Source organism: Schistocerca americana, chromosome 2 (assembly GCF_021461395.2).
Source record: "Schistocerca americana isolate TAMUIC-IGC-003095 chromosome 2, iqSchAmer2.1, whole genome shotgun sequence".
NCBI lineage: Eukaryota > Metazoa > Arthropoda > Insecta > Orthoptera > Acrididae > Schistocerca > Schistocerca americana.
In genome coordinates, this window is record NC_060120.1 from 475,318,921 (window position 1) to 475,338,922 (window position 20,002).

Consider the following 20,002-nt stretch of genomic DNA (forward strand, 5'->3'; position numbering starts at 1 on the left):
AGCACCCCTCCCGAACCCTTTTTTCCCCACTGTGGTTTGTTGTCTGATACTTTATTATGTTGACGGCAACAATAAAAAGAATCTAAACCATCTCTTTTTGTCCAGATGTCCTTATATTCTGACAGCTAACATACAAGTGGATATGTGATGCTATACTGGCTATTGGCAAACAGACATGTTGCCGATATCACCGCCCAATGCTGATGGGTTGTACCATATTTCTCACTACTTGCATGTGTACGTTAGCATTGCACTAAGCACCTTTTTATTATTATTCTGCTCAGCGGAGAAAGTGGGAGATTTGAAACACACACAAGTTGGTTCACAGAAGTGAGAAGCTTCTTTTCAAATAACATAATAACAATGATTTATTACCTTATGTATCTGATGTACACAAACATGAGCTGAACAGTAAAAGTACATATTTGCTCTTTCAAACTCACATCTAAAGTCTATAATAAACATAGAAGCAACATGGAACTCATCCGTCCTAACAAAAGTAGGGTAATTACTATAAATTCTTTCTCACACTGATTGATACTTGTGTTTGGTATCTTCGATTTTGAAGACAGAATACAGACAATTCATACGAAAGCATGTTATATAGTATTTATTATACAATTTGTTTTTATACAGCCAGTCACTTAACATAAAAATTTATAGCAGTAACCAAAATAATAGAATCATTTTATATAAAGAGAAATTCTCATATAATCAATACTGTAAATAAAACAGTAATTCCATTTTAAGTTCAAATTATGCACATACAAAAAGAGGAATTCTAACTTTCATATTTTCAAACATATAGGTAGTTGATAAGATAGCACAATTCAAAATTACGGCACGAGTTTACACTTTAGCCACAATGATCAATTTCTTTAAGTATCTTAACATCTCCAGAATATGTTAAGTAGAAAAATCCAACACGTTATTTTTTAAACTGATGTGCATCTCTTTTACTATCAGACTTACAATTTAAGTAGACATATACGGATACATCCTGTTTGCTCCAGAATCTACTCTGTCTTCCAACTAATAAAACTATATGAAACGTAAGGTGGAGCAGATATAGCAAAATCATGACTACATATTAAACATGACCAACAGTATTTTAAACGCCAAAAGGAGTTGGCAAAGGTGCTAACAGGAATATGAAATAATTTTCATCAGCTGTAGTCCACAGTGCATAATATATTACTGTCATCATACAATCTCAACCATTAATGCTGAAGGAAATATGTCCATTAATAGTATTGCTGCCTGAGGAACATGGCACTGTGTTCTAAAACCTCAGAACAAAAGACCACTCTAACACACAATAAACATGCTCTTTGTGAACTAAAGTTTACGAAAAAACAGTTTAACAATTTTCTCTGTGAAGTTTCATATGATTTACATATGAGCCTTTCCGTACATATTTCTTATTACATAAATTACATTCAAAATTTTCTTGTTTCACATGCATTTTCATATGATTCTTTAAGTGAGATGAACGAACAAATTTCTTAGTACATATATTACACTCATATCTCTTTTCAATATGAATAAGGACGTGTTTAGCAAGATCTGCTTTTCCAAAAAATGATTTTTTGCACACATCACATTCAAAGCATCTTTCTTTGGTATGCACAGACCTAACATGCAAATTCAGTCTTGATGGTACAGTAAATCTTTTATTACATAACTGGCACTGGTAATTCCCATCACCAGCATGCCCTTGTTTATGAAAAATCAATGCGGAGCGGCAGGAAAACGTTCGTTTACAAACTACGCATTCATTTGGCTTCTCTCCTTCATGGAGCCGTAAATGATATTTCAACAAATAATTTGATGAATATGACTTTGAGCAAATTGTGCAAGCATAGCGTTTCTTGTTATGGACATTTAAATGAACAGTTAAAGCAGATTTTGCCGAAAATTTCTTGTTACATACATTACACTGATAAGCTTTGATGCCAGTATGCAGTATTAAGTGACGTAACATATCATTTTTCTGGGAAAATCCAGAACCACATACAGAACAAAAGAAAGACTTTCCTTTAGCATGTCTCAAAACATGATTCTTATAGTCAAAACTGCTAGCAAACTGTTTTCCACAGACTGTACAAACATATGGTTTGTCATCTGAATGTTTTCTAGCTACATGAAGAGTTAAATGTTCTTTGCGAGCAAAACCTCTACAACAGGTTTCGCACTCATACTTTTTAATTCCTTTATGGAGTGCAATATGAACCTCGAAATTTCTTTTCAAAGCATAGTTTTTCCCACAAACATTACAAACAAAGGGTTTCTCCCCTGTGTGAGAACGTATATGCCCCTTAAGAGCTCTATTAGTGGTATAATGCTTGGTGCATAACGAACAGCTAAATTTCTTTTTATTTTGCTTTTTCGTATCGTCAGTGCTAAAATAAACTCCCAGTGAATCGTCATTGCTGGGATCATACACAAAATCAGTCAAGAAGATATCACTTGGCTCTACCTTCACCGTTGCGAAAAATTCTGCATCATCTGTATATAAGACATTCTGATTTGGATTCTCCTTAACACGAGCAGCAATTCCCTTTTCATTTTCTGTTGTGAGGTCGGGAAATACGTTTTCAGTTTTCAAATCTGTAGCTAACATAGCTACAATCAACGAGCTTACTATGTTAAAGGCATAGGGATCTCTTTGACGAGCAGCCTCTCCAAGAATTCCAGAACATGCTGTCTGCATCAACAAACAAAAACAAAATCAATCTTTCACCCACAATCTGAAGAACATGAGAGAATGTAACACAATTATTACTTACGCTATATGTCAAACGCACTTATCCGAAAGAAGAGAAGTATGAAAACATTTTTCTGCACACAGTTATTAAGACACTATAATATCACCAAAGGTTTGTACAGTAGGGAAATAACAATTTACAACTGTAAGTGTAGTTATACCATATAAACATCTTCGAAATACGAATGCAACTCTGCCGCTCATTTCAAAGATAACTAACGCACAAGTGTACATTCACTTCAACTACCACGCAGCATAATGTCTTTGGCTTTTCGAAGATAATCAGTTGAATCTAACACTGGGTTCACACACGCATCTCATGTGGCGCCATAGCTTTTGGCTTGCTGTAGTGGCTTCGTAAGCTACCGTTCAAATAGGACAGCACAAATTCTACGTAGTTGCACGGCTTTGAATATGGCGTCAACTGAAATCGCATGGGCGGGTATGAATGTTATAGTGTAGGTTATGGCTTTAGAGCTGTGACAAGAGTTAAATTCAAGGAAGACGAAACCCGAATGTTGAATCCGAAAATTGATTTCGCACAGACATAAACCAGGGGAAACAAACACATGCATAAAAAAATAATACACGGGACGAAAATACTGTCTGTAATGGCAAACATGTAAATATCACCTGAAATCATGTAGCTCTTCCAAGATTTTATAATCTTATTGTAGTCATTGAACATAATCTCGAGTAACTAATTTTTAGTTTATCACGTGCCATACACTCTGGATTTGTTTAAGGTTAAGTTTCGTTGCTGGTCCAGTGAAAATATTTATGCAATAGTCATATCTCCCTCAATACCTTTACTTTCAAGATTTATAGGTTTTCTTTATGTCTTGTATTTGGCCTTTAATAGTTCACGTGCCTTACTTGTACTCGAGTTAATTAGTGAAACCATGCAAAAATTAACCACTGATGCATGCTAAATTGTTTCACACACAATCCAGAGCTGCTTAACAATAAATGGGTCTGCCACAAAAATATATTTAAACAAACAACTTGAAATGTTTCAATGCGTTTCTCTACAAAAGAGTACAAATACCTGATAACAAGCAAATAAATTCCACCTACTGATCAATCTGATCCTCCGCACAGTACTTTTTTCGCATCAAGTTGGAGGCATATTGCAATGCACTTCATTGTAAGATATTGAATACCGTACCGGTATGTATAAAAATCCACTTTATAAATGTAGTAAGTGCCGTGGCGCGCACAGCCACGCAAATACAACGGGCGGCTACCGCAGCAGAATAAGCCGCACCTGCATCGTACTTCCGGCGCGTTCAGCCAGCCGGCACTAGAGGCCTTTCTCCCTCAACATGAAAGCAGCCGCGGAATACGCAAGCGAGCGACCCCTTTTTCCGACGCGGATGGTAATACGATGACGTCACCATCCGCCAATCGGGTATCGCCAATCCTCACGACAGAATCCGCGGAGGAAGATTACAGCCGCCGGGTTAAATAGCCGGCAGGAAAGGAAACAGAGTCTGGATATCTGACTCCCCCAAATTCTATCAGTCCCTCCAGATCCTTGAGCGTCATGCACTCCGCCTCGCCTTCCGTATCCGCCTCCCGTCCCCCACGCGGATCCTCTATGATCTCATTCCTTTCCCCCATCTGCTCCTATTCCTCGAACATATCCGCATCCTCTACACCTCCCGCCGTCTTGAACCCCCTCACCCCCTGGTTGCTCCTCTCCTCTCCCGTCCCCGCCTCCTGCCACGTCTTCACCGTTGTGTCCCCCCTACCCTCCATCTCTACACCCTCCATCTCCTTTCCCAAGGTGGCTTCCGTCACCTACCCCTCCTGGATGATGCCCTCTCTCCCTACATTTATCCTTCCTATCAACTCTGATCCTCAATCCCCCTCCTTTCCTCTGTCCTTTCCCTGGGCTCCCTCTCCCCCCCCCCTTCTGTCCTGTTTTTCTCCCCACTAAACCTCTCCCTACCTCCCTTCTCCCCCCCAGTCCTTTTGTATTCCCCTCCTCTGCCTACCCCACTCCCTGTCGCGTCTGCCCCCCACCCCTCTTATGGGTCCTCATCCTCCTTCAGCTCCTTTCCCGGCTCCCCCCTTCGCTTTTACTCTCCTTTCCCCCCCTTTTTTGTTTTCCCATCTTCTGCCCAGTTTCCCCCCACCTGCTCTCGACTGTGGTGTCACATTTGCCAACTTTTTAGTGCAGTGTTCCAGTGACTATTCAGTGTTGTTTGTCTTTGTCGTGTTGCGAACAGAAACCATGCTGTCGCTCGGTGTGAATTTTATTTCCTTTGCGAACAGAATCCAGACTGTCGCCGTGGTTTTTTTAATTGTCTATTGTTTTCCCTGTCTACTTCGTATGTATTTTTACTAGCGTCATCATCCCTGTGTTGTTGTTTTAAGTTCCACGATTTCTTTTCGCCTTGTTACTCTCTAAGTCTCCGATTTTATCACCTGTTTTTTATTATTTGTTCTCTTGATCTTTGTCACAAAATCTGTCGGCTGAAGAGCGGCGTACTAAGCTGCTGCCAGCCCGCCCCCTTGGGGGGGAATTGAAATTCAATAAATAAAAAAAATAAAAAAAAAAAAAAAACAGAGGGACCTCCTGTATACGGCAGATATGCCCCAAACCCCCCCCCCCCCCCACCTCCAGTACACCTCTTGCAATATGCTGATGACACCGCATTCCTCGCCCTCGCTCCTACCCTCCAACTGTCCCAACGCCTTCTCCAGAATCACCTTGACCTTTTTGCTGCATGGTGTAACCAGTGGCTCCTGAAACTCAACCCTTCCAAGACCCAGGCAATCATCGTAGGTCGTACCACTCGCTCCTTCCGGCTCCTGGATTTCTCCTTTACTGCCTGCGCCCGTCCTGTCCACCTCACCCCCACCCTCACCTACCTTGGCTTCACCATTGACCGTCACCTCACCTGGATCCCTCATCTCCGCTCCATCCAATCCAAAGCCCACAACCGCCTCCGACTCCTCAAACTCCTCTCCAGCCGGACATGGGGGTTGCACCCCTCTACCATCCTCCACACCTACAAATGCTTAATCCGTCCCATCCTCTGTTATGCCAGTCCTGCCTGGATATCTGCCCCCCCCCAAATTCTATAAGTCCCTCCAGATCCTTGAGCGTCATGCACTCCGCCTCGCCTTCCGTATACGCCTCCCGTCCCCCACGCGGATCCTCTATGATCTCATTCCTTTCCCCCATCTGCTCCCATTCCTCGAACATATCCGCATCCTCTACACATCCCGCCGTCTTGAACCCCCTCACCCCCTGGTTGCTCCTCTCCTCTCCGATCCCCTCCCACTGCCACGTCTTCACCGTTGTGTCCCCCCTACCCTCCATCTGTACACCCTACACCTCCTTTCCCAAGGTGGCTTCCATCAACTCCCCCTCCCGGATGATGCCCTCTCTCCCTCCATTTACCCCTCCTATCAACTCTGATCCTCACTCCCCCTCCTTTCCTCTGTCCTTTTCCCGGGGTCCCTCTCCCCCCCTTCCATCCTCTTTCTTCCCCACCTCCCCTCTCTTTGCCCCCTTCTCTCCCCTGTGTCCTTTTCCATTTCCCTCCTCTGCCTCCTCTCATTCCCTCTCGCGTCTGCCCTTCTCCCCCTTTCTTAGTCCTCTTCCTCCTTGGTTCCCCCCCTTTTCGTTTTTTCCTCTCCTCCCTCCTTGTTTTTTCCCCCTCCTGCAGGTCCCCCCCCCCCATCTGCCTTTGGCTCGGGAGTGTCGTCTTTGTACTGCCGCTTCCATGCAGTGTTCTACAGTGAGTGTTCTACAGTGCGTGTTTTACAGTGAGTGTTCCGTGTTGTGTTTTTTGGGACTTGTTGCGAACGGCCTTCATACTGACGCTGGGTGTGCCTTTTATCTCTTGCGAACAGAAACCAGACTGTTGCCATGTTTTTTAATTGTGTGTCTACTATGTTACTTGTCTGATTCCTGTATATTTTATCTACATTGCCAACCCCTTTTGCTTTCTGTTTTAACTTTCCGCAATTTTACGCCATTTTACACTTTAAATCACCATTTTATCGCTTGTTTTTCCTTGTTTCGTTCTTCTTCCTTTATTTAACAAAAGTCTGTAGGCTGTAAAGCAGCGTAGTAAGCTGCTGCCAGCCCGCCCCCTTCGGGGGGAATTGAAAATCAATAAAGAAAGAAAAAAAAAAAAAAAAGGAAACAGAGAGCTTCCGACAGGGGGGTGAAACTCATATAGGGATTTCCGGTAACACGAATTTGGTTTGGTCCCAGGCCACTTGGAGCGCCGAAAGTTTAGCAATTTATAGTCTCGTGTTCCTATTGGATGACGTAGTCTTCCATAATTGTTTTGGTATCGTAGCAACGTGATCGTGATTTTTCGTTTAAATTGCAGTGTAAGTATGTTGCTATTATTCTGCTTAATTTTTGGATGCATTCGTAATATTTGATGGTGTGATGATTCAATATTTACTTTTTTACTTTTGTTTCATATAAAACACGAGGTTGTATCATCACATTACGTTCTCCGGACTCTTGTATATTTGTTCCTGCAAAGAAATACAATTTCCTTTGCCCTTTTTCCTTAAAGGGTAAGTATATTTCTTATTTCTGTTAATATTTCCTTGTATTTCATAGAGAATCCCATGCTAGCAGCTTTTGACATAGTTTGTATTCAACTTTCCGAATCCTGTAATGGAATATAATTCTGGTTTTGATTGGTCTTCCTTTTTGCTACGAAGTACTCTTAGTGACATAATAAGTATCATTTATTGTGCCGTTTACTACACACCAAATATTGGACGTGTTACAATTGATTTGTAATGCCTTGAGTGTGTTCTATTTCCCGTTTTCGACAGTAAATATTCTGTACAGTACATAACACTCTATCCAGGTAAAAAGTGTTTGTTGCTGTTGTATCGACAAAGGTTGTGTTCTCACATAATAAGACATTTGTTTCGAAGTCACACAAAGCAGGTCCTTCAAACAGTTGAACATTTACACGTATTATTGTGGCAATATCCAATGCCGTAGTAATCTTCTCACACTTTAATGCTCAACACAATGTAATACAGATTTACAGCTGTAACTGTTACTGATAATGTACAGTTGAATTTGGTATCTACCATGGTATCTAGATGCTGAAATATACTGAAATGGTACAATAAGCAGTGTTTCTACCGCCAGATAGCACTGTTTAGCACTGTTTAACGAAGTAGTGTTGAACATAGAATATAGCGCAACTACGTGATATATATAGAGTGATGTGCATATCCGTAGTAGAAATGAGAATTTCTTTCGTTTTTTCACTATTTTGTAGCAATAACACATCAGATTACAAGCCATGATAGCAGTTATCAATACTTCAGTACAAGATAGCTGCATTTAGACATAAGCTAATATGATTTTTGATAGTGAAATTAATTTCACATTGAGTTTTCTTTAACATTAATCAATGTAAACCATACCTGATCTTTTTTCTCGTTCCTAATTTTTGGTTTGAATAACATTTCAGACACATGAGGATGGATCATACAGGAAGAGAAGAAACCAGTTTGAGATTGAAATTGAAATACTCGTGCAAGTTTCCTGGATGCAGGAGTAGTTATTATGTAAAAATAAATTCCAAACACAAGAATAAACATTTCTATAAATTTCCAGCTGCATCAAAAAGTGAGACTTTAAAGAATTGGAAATTGATCTGTAATATAGATGAAGGTGTCAACTGTAGTTATTATTATGTGTGTGATGATCATTTTTATGAAGCAGATTTTGTGAACTTTACTAGACACAGGCTAAATCCTGGTGTTATACCAAAGCACATGGAACTGGTGTTGTATCATCCTCCCCCCACCCATCTGTGTTACACTGGTGGTGGTGGTGGTTTCACCACATCGGGTGCAAATATAAGTGTGCATGAGACAGGTCAGAATGCAAAATCTACAGTAATACAACGAAGCAGTCCCCCTTTACAGAGCACAGATGATGGTGAGTACAGCTTTTTATCCTCACCTGTTTATGATGTTGAAAGTAGTCCAGGTGTAATGGGATCTGGCGTTTCTAAACGTGATTTAACTCCAAGAAAACACAAAATGTATAAATTGCATAGAATTACAGTTTCTAGAGTGTGTAAATTGAAAAAAACAGCTACAGAATGAGAGGAATAAATTGAAAATTCTAAAAGAGTTGTATGATGACAGTAAATTTCAGTTAATTGAAGAAGAGTTGAATGATGTGACTAAAACTTTTATTAATAGGCAGTTAAGAAATGCCAATAAGCAGCCCACAGCAGTATGGTGGTCCATACAAGATAAGACATTTGCTTTACCAATGTATAAGCGTAGTCCCCGGTTGTACAGATATTTGGCCACATACTTCTCCCTTCCATCTGTCAGGCTGCTCAAGGGAGTGCTTTCCCACATACCATTTGATACAGGACTTAATCCAGCTTTATTAAACTTTTTAGCAAGGGAAGTAAGTAATATGCATGAAAATGACAAGTATTGTGCTCTACTTTTTGATGAAATGTCTCTGGATGATGGTATGTACTATGATGCACACAAACAGCTAATCCATGGGTATCAGGACTTGGGTCATTTAGGACGTTCACCTGTAGCTACTAGTCAAGCATTGGTTTTTATGCTGAAAGGCATTCACAGAACTTGGAAACAAGTTCTAGCATATTACTTTACTCCAACCACTTTCCACTACACCCATTTGAAATCACTCATTGTTCACATCATAAGTGAACTACAGAATATTGGGTTCAAAGTGGTTTGTACTGTATGTGACCAGAATGCCACAAACCAAAAGGCCCTTCAGCAACTGTGTGAAGTAAATTTGTTGAAGCCTAGTATATTTCATTTCGTTGTCAATAATCAACCAATTGTTACCATTTATGATGTACCACATCTGCTTAAAAACACTAGAAATGCTTTGATAGATAATAAAATTCAATTTGAACCTCACAAAGCAGCAAAGTTTGAGTACATCAGTACAGTGTTCTTTTTGGATAAAAAAAAAACGGTTCAAAACTCTGCCCAAATTAAAAGCACAACACTTTAACTTTTCTGATTCCCATGTCAAAATGAAGGTAAAAGTTGCTGCTGCAAAAATGAGCGATACTGTTGCGGCTGCAATTGAAACATATGTTTCTACTCACACATTACCATCTGAAGCTATACACACAGCTGAGTTTGTGGAAAAGGTAGATAATCTCTTTGATTCACTCAACAGTAATGAGCAATATCCCAGGGATGGAAAACAATTTAGGTGTGCTTTATCAGAAAATTCGCCACATTTAGAAATGTGGTATAGCATATTGAGGGAAATAGGCAGCTGGCAAGTAATAGATTTAAAAACGGGAAGAAACAAGACTAATATGTTTAGCTTCATAAAAGGTTGGCAGATTACATTACAGTCTATTATTTTCTTGTGGAAGACCTTGAAAGTGGTTGGCTTTAAGTACTTAAAGTTAAAGGCGTTCAATCAAGATGCTTTAGAAAATTTCTTTTGTTGTATAAGACAACATGGTATTGCTAATACAAACCCAACTTGTTTTCAGTTTGTACAAGCTCTGAAGACTTGTGTTGTCAATCATATGACTTTGCCTTTCAAAGCCATGAGTGTAAGTAACTGTGAAAATGATGATTACACTCCCTTGAGCAGTTTGTGTCACTTTTTGGCAGCTAGTGGTAGGAGTGAACATTTAAGTGAATGTGACATGAAAGACACTGATACACCTGAGAAAATTTATTCTTACTCAGATGGTATCATCGAGTCTGTAGAAGATCAACAATACTTAGCCTATGTAGCAGGCTATGTACTAAAAGCCATAGATGTACCAAATGATTGTGAAACATGTAATACTAGTCTCTACTCCTCTGTTGTGACTGAAAATCATTTGTTTACCTCATTTAAAGAGAATAGTGAGGAGCATTCTCATTTGAAATATGCAAGTGAAAGAGTCGTGATTTTCCTAAGGCCACTCCATGATCAGCTGTATGAGTACCTAGTAGTCATGGTCACACAACAAAACTACATGATAATTTTAAAAAAAACATTTGTTCTGTCTCATACAACAATTTGTAATAAACATGACATTGAAGAGAGACTTCTGAAGACAAGTATTCCATTTATAATATACAAGTATGTGAAAGAAAAGAAATTTACAAACAAGAGGAAATTGTGTATGCAACAACTTAAAAAGAAGTTCAAATCGTCTTCGACCCGGAAGCGGCGCCCGTCTAACTCCTCGGCATCCGTTGGAGAGCATCGAGAGAGCACTACCAAGGAACGTAAAATCAGTTTAGCTTTAAAAGTCAATTTTATTAATGTTGTATATTCGTGTTTTGATACTAAATTTTTGGGCAGGAAAAAAGCCTTTTTATTTTCCAAAGAAGGTTATCTGTTGTAAAATTAAGTGGTGTCCTGGCTACACCTAATAAAACAAATTTTATTATCACGTGGGTGTTGATCAGTGAATATAACGGTAAGGGCAAGTAGTTAATATGTTCATGTCATACAATTCAGACTGCTACCTCACTGCTTCAATTGAACTTCTGTCATTTATTATAAATTTTAAGAAAAGAGACAATGAAATGAAACAGTTTTTAACAAATAATGAACAAAAAACAACTGATACTAACCACAAAGCCCACAACGAAATGAAATATGGAGATCTGTGCATTGCCGTGTATCTAGAGGAAATGCACTTGGGGTTTATGTGATTAACAACTGATGATGTTACGTGGCAAAACTTCCTTCCCGAGAAACTTTGATGGTGCTGTGGCATGAAGTGATGGATCAGGACAGCCAATTTGGATCTGCCATTTGAAATGCATTGCAGAATATTTTGATGGGACAGGATGTGGCGTAATGTGGCAACCAGTGTGCATAGTCCTTAGCATGGAACACTCTGTGGAACCAGATACCAGTTATAATGCTTTCCGTAATAAGAAACCACTGTAATACATCCTGTGGTCAACATTGCTGGACAGTTAGAGTGACAGTAGTATAATCTGTGCAGATGATATCCAAGATTAATTGATGCAAAGTTGATTCATCAGGTCCTTTTTACATATACTGTACATAGAGGAAAAGCTCGTAAATGTTGGCAACATGCACCTGACGGCATTGGGAAAAATTGTTTTAAAAGCAAAACCAAACTGGAAAAGGAACATAACAAATATCAGACCTGTGGGGAGAAACAGAATTAGAATAGACCAAAATTCTGCACAAGCTGTGAACAATTTAGTAAAATTGTTGCTGTTTCATAGTAAACAGTTATTAGCCTACATTCCAGATCACAAATTTACCTGGCACAGTCTAATCCATAATGTCGATCTGATCATTACAGATAAAGAATTATTTCAAGCCATAGACTCAAAAACAAAATTCCTCAGTATGAGAAGGATGACAAAGCATGTTTTAAATGAGAATTCTTTGTCATTTGTGTCACATAAGTCATATTGTGAATTTTGATTCCCAAAACTTACCGAAATACATCAGTGTATGAAGTTTGACCATATGTAGCAAGTCTGACAACGTTTCAGTAGTGTTTCATTAGTAGTCAATATCATTCTCAGAAACATCATAAAAATTGTGATGACAATCATTCAGCAAATGAGTGCTCAAACCCAAATCTCTTATGTATTCGTTGTAAAGGGAATCAGAACTCAATGGATACTAGGTGTCGAGAGTATGGGAAGCAGAGACAAATAAAGAAACTTCTTCTGAGCTCAAAATTCCATACAGAAAAGCCAGTAATCTAGTAACTCGCAAACCTTATGCAGAAGTTGCAATGGTTCAGTGGCCGAGAGAAGATGAGCAAGCTTATCCCATTTTATCTCACACTCAACATAGGTTCACAATGTACACCCAGCCCCAGCAACAAACAAAACATCCAATAACTTCTACTGTACCGTGATTCCCAAACGTTTGTCGCAAACGTGAACTACCATTAGCACCCACTGCAGCAGATACATATGAGTATTTTCACAGTTTCATAAATTTCCTACTCAGGAGGAAGCAAACATAGGCAGCATTTCTTCTTCAGATGTGCCAAGCAAAACAAAAATTATTAAAAACTCGTGAACACTGCTGCTGGACTCATAAGCACTAAATACAGAATCGATAAGCTCATTAGCTATACAACAGGCAATTGCTAATACTTTATCTTTAAAAAACATATTTAATGAAAATTTTACAGCAGGACCTCTGCTCAGCAATCTCAAACAAGGATACTTTAGAGCATAAACTTTTTGTTGAAAAAGTCAATACCAACGAGGCACATGGTTGAAACCAGAATCAAATATTAAATTTGTAGGGTAAATATTAAATTTATAGGGTATAATTTCTTCACCAAGATATAAATGATGGAAAAAGAGGCGCACATTGTTGAAACAAAATCAAATATTAAATTTATAGAGAGCGAAGGCTATTTACAATTTGTACAGAAACCAGATGGCAATTATAAGAGTCGGGGGACATGAAAGGGAAGCAGTGGTTGGGAAGGGAGTGAGACAGGGTTGTAGCCTCTCCCCGATGTTATTCAATCTGTATATTGAGCAAGCAGTGAAGGAAACAAAAGAAAATTCGGAGTAGGTACTAAAATCCATGGAGAAGAAATATAAACTTTGAGGTTCGCCAATGACATTGTAATTCTGTCAGAGACAGCAAAGGACTTGGAAGAGCAGTTGATCGGAATGGATAGTGTCTCGAAAGGAGGATATAAGATGAACATCAACAGAAGCAAAACGAGGATAATGGAATGTAGTCGAATTAAGTCGGGTGATGCTGAGGGAATTAGATTAGGAAATGAGACACTTAAAGTAGTAAAGTAGTTTTGCTATTTGGGGAGCAAAATAACTGATCATGGTCGAAGTAGAGAGGATATAAAATGTAGACTTACAATGGCAAGGAAAGTGTTTCTGAAGAAGAGAAATTTGTTAACATCGAGTATAGATTTAAGTGTCAGGAAGTCGTTTCTGAAAGTATTTGTATGGAGTGTAGCCATGTATGGAAGTGAAACATGGACGATAAATAGTTTGGACAAGAAGAGAATAGAAGCTTTCGAAATGTGGTGCTACAGAAAAATGCTGAAGATTAGATGGGTAGATCACATCACTAATGAGGAGGTATTGAATAGGATAGGGGAGAAGAGAAGTTTGTGGCACAACTTGACTAGAAGAAGTGATCGGTTGGTAGGACATGTTCTGAGGCATCAAGGGATCGCCGATTTAGTATTGAAGGGAAGCGCAGAGGTTAAAAATCGTAGAGGGAGACCAAGAGATGAATACGCTAAGCAGATTCAGAAGGATGTCGGTTGCAGTAGGTACTGGGAGATGAAGAAGTTTGCACAGGATAGAGTAGCATGGAGAGCTGCATCAAACCAGTCTCAGGACTGCAGACCACAATAATAATAATAGGGTACCATTTCTCTACCAAGATATAAATGATGGAAAAATAGACGCATTTCTGTTCATAAGATCTTCTGTGGTTTTTGCTGTAGAGTATATAGATTTTACCACTATAACTAATTTCCAAGCGATAGCAGTATAAGTAAATATATCATCACAATTTTTAACTATAATCTACATCTACATCCATACTCCGCAAGCCACTTGACGGTGTGTAGCGGAGGGTACTTTGAGTACCTCTATCGGTTCTCCCTTCTATTCCAGGCAGGTATTGTTCGTGGAAAGAAGGATTGTCGGTATGCCTATGTGTGGGCTCTAATGTCTTTGATTTTATCTTCATGGTCTCTTCGCGACATATACATAGGAAGGAGCAATATAATGCTTGACTCCTCAGTGAAGGTATGTTCTCGATACTTCAACAAAAGCCCGTACCGAGCTACTGAGCGTCTCTCCTGCAGAGTCTTCCACTGGAGTTTATCTATCATCTCCATAACGCTTTCGCAATTACTAAATGATCGTGTAACGAAGTGCGCTGCTCTCTGTTGGTCTTCTCTATCTCTTCTATCAACACTATCTGGTACAGATCACACACTGTTGAGCAGTATTCAAGCAGTTGGCGAACAAGTGTACTGTAACTTACTTCCTTTGTTTTCGGACTGCATTTCCTTAGGATTCTTCCAATGAATCTGTCTGGCATCTGCTTTACTGACGATTAATTTTATATGGTCATTCCATTTTAAATCACTCCTAATGCATACTCCCAGATAATTTATGGAATTAACTGCTTCCAGTTGCTGACCTGCTATATTGTAGCTAAGTAATAAAGGATCTTTCTTTCTATGTATTCGCAGCATGTTACACTTGTCTACATTGAGATTCAATTGCCATTCCCTGAACCATGCGTCAATTCATTGCAGGTCCTCCTGCATTTCAGAACAATTTTCCGTTGTTACAACCTCCCGATATACTGCAGCATCATCCGCAAAAAGCCTCAGTGAATTTCCGATGTCATCCACAAGGTCATTTATGTATATTGTGAATAGCAGCAGTCCTACGACACTCCCCTGGGGCACACCTGAAATCACTCTTACTTCGGAAGACTTCTCTCCATTGAGAATGACATGCTGCGTTCTGTTATCTAGGAACTCTTCAATCCAATCACACAATTGGTCTGATAGTCTATATGCTCTATCTTTGCTCATTAAACGACTGTGGGGAACTGTATCTAACGCCTTGCAGAAGTCAAGAAACATTGCATTTACCTAGGAACCCGTGTCTATGGTCCTCTGAGTCTTGTGGACAAATAGCGCGAGCTGAGTTTCACACGATCGTCTTTTTCAAAACCCATGCTGATTCCTACAGAGTAGATTTCTAGTCTCCAGAAAAGTCCTTATACTCGAACATAATACGTGTTCCAAAATTCTACAACTGATCGACGTTAGAGGTATAGGTCTATAGTTCTGCACATCTGTTCGACGTTTCTTCTTGAAAACGGGGATGACCTGTGCCCTTTTCCAATCCTTTGGAACGCTACGTTCTTCTAGAGACCTACGGTACACCGCTGCAAGAAGGGGGACAAGTTCCTTTGCGTACTCTGTGTAAAATCGAACTGGTAAGTAAGGGGACTAAGTACGTGCCAGCACACGTTGCATTGTTGCCAAATTTATTCAAGATGATGGCGATGACGTCATCCAAGATGGTGGCATGTAGACTTGGCAACATCGCATGACGTCATCCAAGATGGTGGCTTTTGGCGGGAAAATAGGCCAATTGTGCTACGTCCACTAACCTAACCATCAGAAAAAATGACGGGAATTTTGAATTTTGGCGGGAAAATAGCCCAGTTGTGCTGTGTCCACTAACCTAAGCCTCCAGAAGGAAAAATAGCGGGAAGTTTGAATTCCAACAGGATAATGAATGCAAAGACCTTACCTGTCTTATTGTGTACTGGTATTATTATTCATTATCATTTATTAACATTCATTATCATTCATTGTCATTTATTATCATTCCTTATCATTTATTATTATAGGCCTACCGCAACTAGAAAATTGCTCCAAATTCAAATTCCAACACGATAATGGCAGCAAAACCTTAGTTTTGTTTATCATTATTCATTATTATTTATTATCATTCATTATCATTTATTATTATTTATGTTCATTTATTATTATTTATTATTGACCTACCTCCACTAACATAGAAAATCGCGCCAAGTTCAATCATTTATTATTATTTATTCAATACTCCTGATTTTGGGGGCAAGAAAGCCATTTCCGTTACAAATGTAACAAAAAGATATAGGTCAAAAGTTCAAATTTCAACACGATAATCGGTCACACATACTAAATAGGCCACCTCATCGTACTAAGTTTGAATTTTCTCGCTGTCACTTATTGTTTCACTCCCAAGCTATCAAAATCTCGTCAAATAATAATAATAATAATAATAATAATAATATACTCCACTTCCACTAATCTAAGACAACTCCTGTGAATTATTGGGAAATGGACTGAGGTCTTTAGTTCAAACAGTACGCTCGTCACTAGTTCTCCAACATCACATCTTCGAGATGTTTGGAGTCCAACTGTGTGTTAGTTCGTATCTCAGCCACCCGAGGACGTCGCTGTGACATCATTTAAGATGGCGGCAAGAAAGCCAGTTGGGTCACGTCTACCACGTTTGAATTTTCGTGGTTTCCGCCGCTAAATTATCAAAATCGCGCCACTTGTACTAACGTAAGTCACCAGGCGGGGAAATGACTTTACTTCAATCACTACGGTCATGCAGCTGTGTCCCTACTGACTTCGAGATGGTCACACCGCGAACTCCAGAGCCCAAATGGTGTAGTTCATGTCGTTGCCAGCAGAGGTCGGTCGGTGGTAGCCCACGCGCGTCGCTGGTCCAGCCAGCAAGCCACCGCTGACGTCACAAGCGCCACTCGGCCGGCGTAAACATCGGCAGGTCGGTTCGCGATCCACCACGCCGCTTTGTGGGACAAGCAACGCGCCGCCACACTTTTGCCGCCAAATTCGTTTGCTCGAAAGTGGAATTTGCCCCGACGTCACACCCGTCGATAGGCCAGTCGAATCTGGCCACGTATTTCTAAATCAGCACCCGCACAAACATTATTAAAAGCTCGTAACTTGTACTACAGAAAGTGAGAAGGTGGGGAAAAGGATTCTTTATTTCAGACATTACGGTCATGCAGGTGTGCCCCCAACTGACTTCTCCATGCTCACACAGCGAAACTCCAGAGCGCAGCTGACGTACGTGCGGCCGGCTGAGCCCGCTCCATCGGCGGGCCGGCTGACGTCAAGCGACCAGCGGTGCCCGCACACCCCCACGGCCAGCGCGCTAGGTAGGTGGCGAGCGGTGCCTCAGGGTCCCGCCACAAACGGTCAGCCGCGCTCGCCTCAGAGTCCGACTACGTAAACATCTTTCCGCGCCCACGAGCACTTGACGCTGGACAGGATTGAACCTGTCGACCGTGTGTTATGTATACTGCATTATGTAGGAGCAGTTTGATATTGTGCACTGAAATTAGGTGTTGTTTGCGTGTCTGCCGACTGTGCAACATGACACCAGGTCGGTCAGGGCGAGTGTTTTTTGTTTGAGAGTGACAGACATACTCGATGCCTAAATAAAATGTAGGTTACGTATTTGCGGCAATGGCCTTGCCGCAGTGGATACACCGGTTCCCGTGAGATCACCGTACTTAAGTGCTGTCGGGCGAGGTCGGCACTTGGATGGGTGACCATCCAGCCGCCATGCGCTGTTGTCATTTTTCGGGGTGCACTCAGCCTCGTGATGCCAATTGAGGAGCTACTCGACCGAATAGTAGCGGCTCCGGTCAAAGAAAACCATCATAACGACCGGGAGAGAGATGTGTTGAGCACACGCCCCTCTTATCCGCATCCTCAACTGAGGATGATACGGCGGTCGGATGGTCCCGATGGGCCACTTGCAGCCTGAAGATGGAGTGCTTTTTAAGTATCTGTGGGCCGACATAGAATATGCGAGAGTTGGTTATTATTTTTTCTACTTGGAGGTTTTGTTAGATCGAATTGCTGAGGCAAGTAGCTACGAGACTGCGTGGTGTGTGATTGCAGCATATATCCGTCTCTCAGCGGTTAACTACAGGTGGAGCGAGCGATGTTCTCGACTTAGGTACTGGGGGTGTGCTCTGGGCATGTCCTAGACCGTGTGGATTGAAGAACAGTATTCGGGTCATAGTTTAGCTAGAATATTTACAGAGGAGTATGTCTGACGCGAGTACGAAGGTCCAGGCTGTGACGTGGGCGGTCTCGCGGTGTGTGAGAGGCAAAGCAGACGATTTTGAATAATCACAGGTAACTTAGGTTAGTGGGTTCGTTTGCAATAATTTTCTTGTGTTGGTAGCGAAACACGAACTGACCATCGGAATTCAAACTTGGCTAATTTGTATAGAAAAAATTTGATATACATTAATGTAGGTTGGTGCACATTAGCAAACGGCAGTGCACATTAGTACATGTTAGCCGACGAACATGGGTCGGTAAGGGGCCGTGGTGGTCGGTATGGACTTTACCTATTTCATTCCAGGTCTAGGTGGGCGTGGTACTGGTGGAAAATTGATTGCCGGTCTAGGTGGACGCGGAAGTTTTCCGCATCAGAGAGGTTAATTAATTGATCAATTTAATTAAGTAGTCATGGAAACTTTGTTACATTCACTTGCGGAGGTACTACGCTCGGCGCGCGCTAAGGCTCACGTGTACAAGAGTGTGTTTTCGCGACGATCTTCGATTAGGTAAGTGCAGAATGTGGATTGAATAATGAGAGTCGGTTGATCAATTAACTTAGCGAGGGACGTCGTGGTGAGTGCATGGGCTGGACCACTTGTTGTGACGTCATGGAGGATTCCACTCTCGAGCAAACTTTGGCGCCAAACGTGCGGCAGGGCATTCTTTGTCAACCAGGTGCTGGGTCAACCAACCGACTGTTATGAAATCGGCAGGTTCCAACCTGTCCGGCGAACAGCTTTGGCGCCAACTGGTCGGTGGGGGCGGACTCCAGTGTCCACGAAAACATGTTTACATCGCGGGCCTGCGAAGCGAGCGGGCGGCAGTAGGCTGTGACGTGAGCGGCCGCTGGACCGGCAGCGCCCGCGGATCGCATCGGACGACCGTCACGTGAAGCGAACGCGGGCTTGCTGGTGGCGCGCGGGTCGGTGGCGACCATATGAACTAATTCAGTTGGACTGGGGGCCTCGTGACTGTTGGACAGCGACCTTTTGAATGTGTACTAACTCTACTGGAGAACAAGTGATGACGGTACTGTTTGAAGTAAAGACTTCAGTCCTTTTCCCACGAATTCACAGGAGGTGACTTACGTTAGTAAAAGTGGACTTTATTGCTATTTGACGCGATTTTCATAGCTTAGGAGTGAAAAAATAAGTGAGGGCGAAAAATTCAAACTTCATAGGATGAGGTGGACTTAGGTTAGTGCACTTGGCCCCAATTGATCTCTTTTTTTTTTTTTTCGTAGGTGTGAGAGATTATCGTGTTTGAATTTAAATTTGTGAGAGATTTTTTGTTATGGATGTAAGGGAATTGACTTTCTTGCCGAAAAAATCTACCATCTTGAATAAATAATAACAAATGATAATAAATAATAGCAAATGATAATAATAATAATAATAGAAGTACGGTTTTCCAGAGATTATGGCGCGTGAATTGCCCTTTCTGGTCGGCTGTGAGGAGGGAGCGCTGGGAAGCTGAACTTGAGTGAAGGCTCTGGAACGCTCTCCTCTGCCGACCGCAAGCGCGCGGTCTGGACCTGTCTGTCTGGGAGCGTAATCTAAGGCGCATAGGG

General features: G+C 41.1%; 1 protein-coding gene across 1 annotated transcript; it reads right to left on the minus strand.

Annotated features, from left to right (window-relative positions):
- Positions 1 to 384: 384 nt before the first annotated feature.
- On the minus strand, positions 385 to 3,000 carry LOC124594976 (zinc finger protein OZF-like). Its single transcript, XM_047133502.1, has 2 exons — positions 2,790 to 3,000; positions 385 to 2,707 (listed from the first exon to the last, which is right to left on the minus strand). Exon 2 carries the CDS (start codon positions 2,621 to 2,623, stop codon positions 1,361 to 1,363), a length of 1,263 nt encoding a protein of 420 aa, XP_046989458.1. The 5' UTR covers positions 2,624 to 2,707; positions 2,790 to 3,000; the 3' UTR covers positions 385 to 1,360.
- Positions 3,001 to 20,002: the final 17,002 nt, after the last annotated feature.

What these genes read in the sequence shown, in the direction of transcription:
- LOC124594976 (XM_047133502.1), bottom strand. Translation starts at nt 2,623, where the DNA reads ATGTTAGCTACAGATTTGAAAACTGAAAACGTATTTCCCGACCTCACA.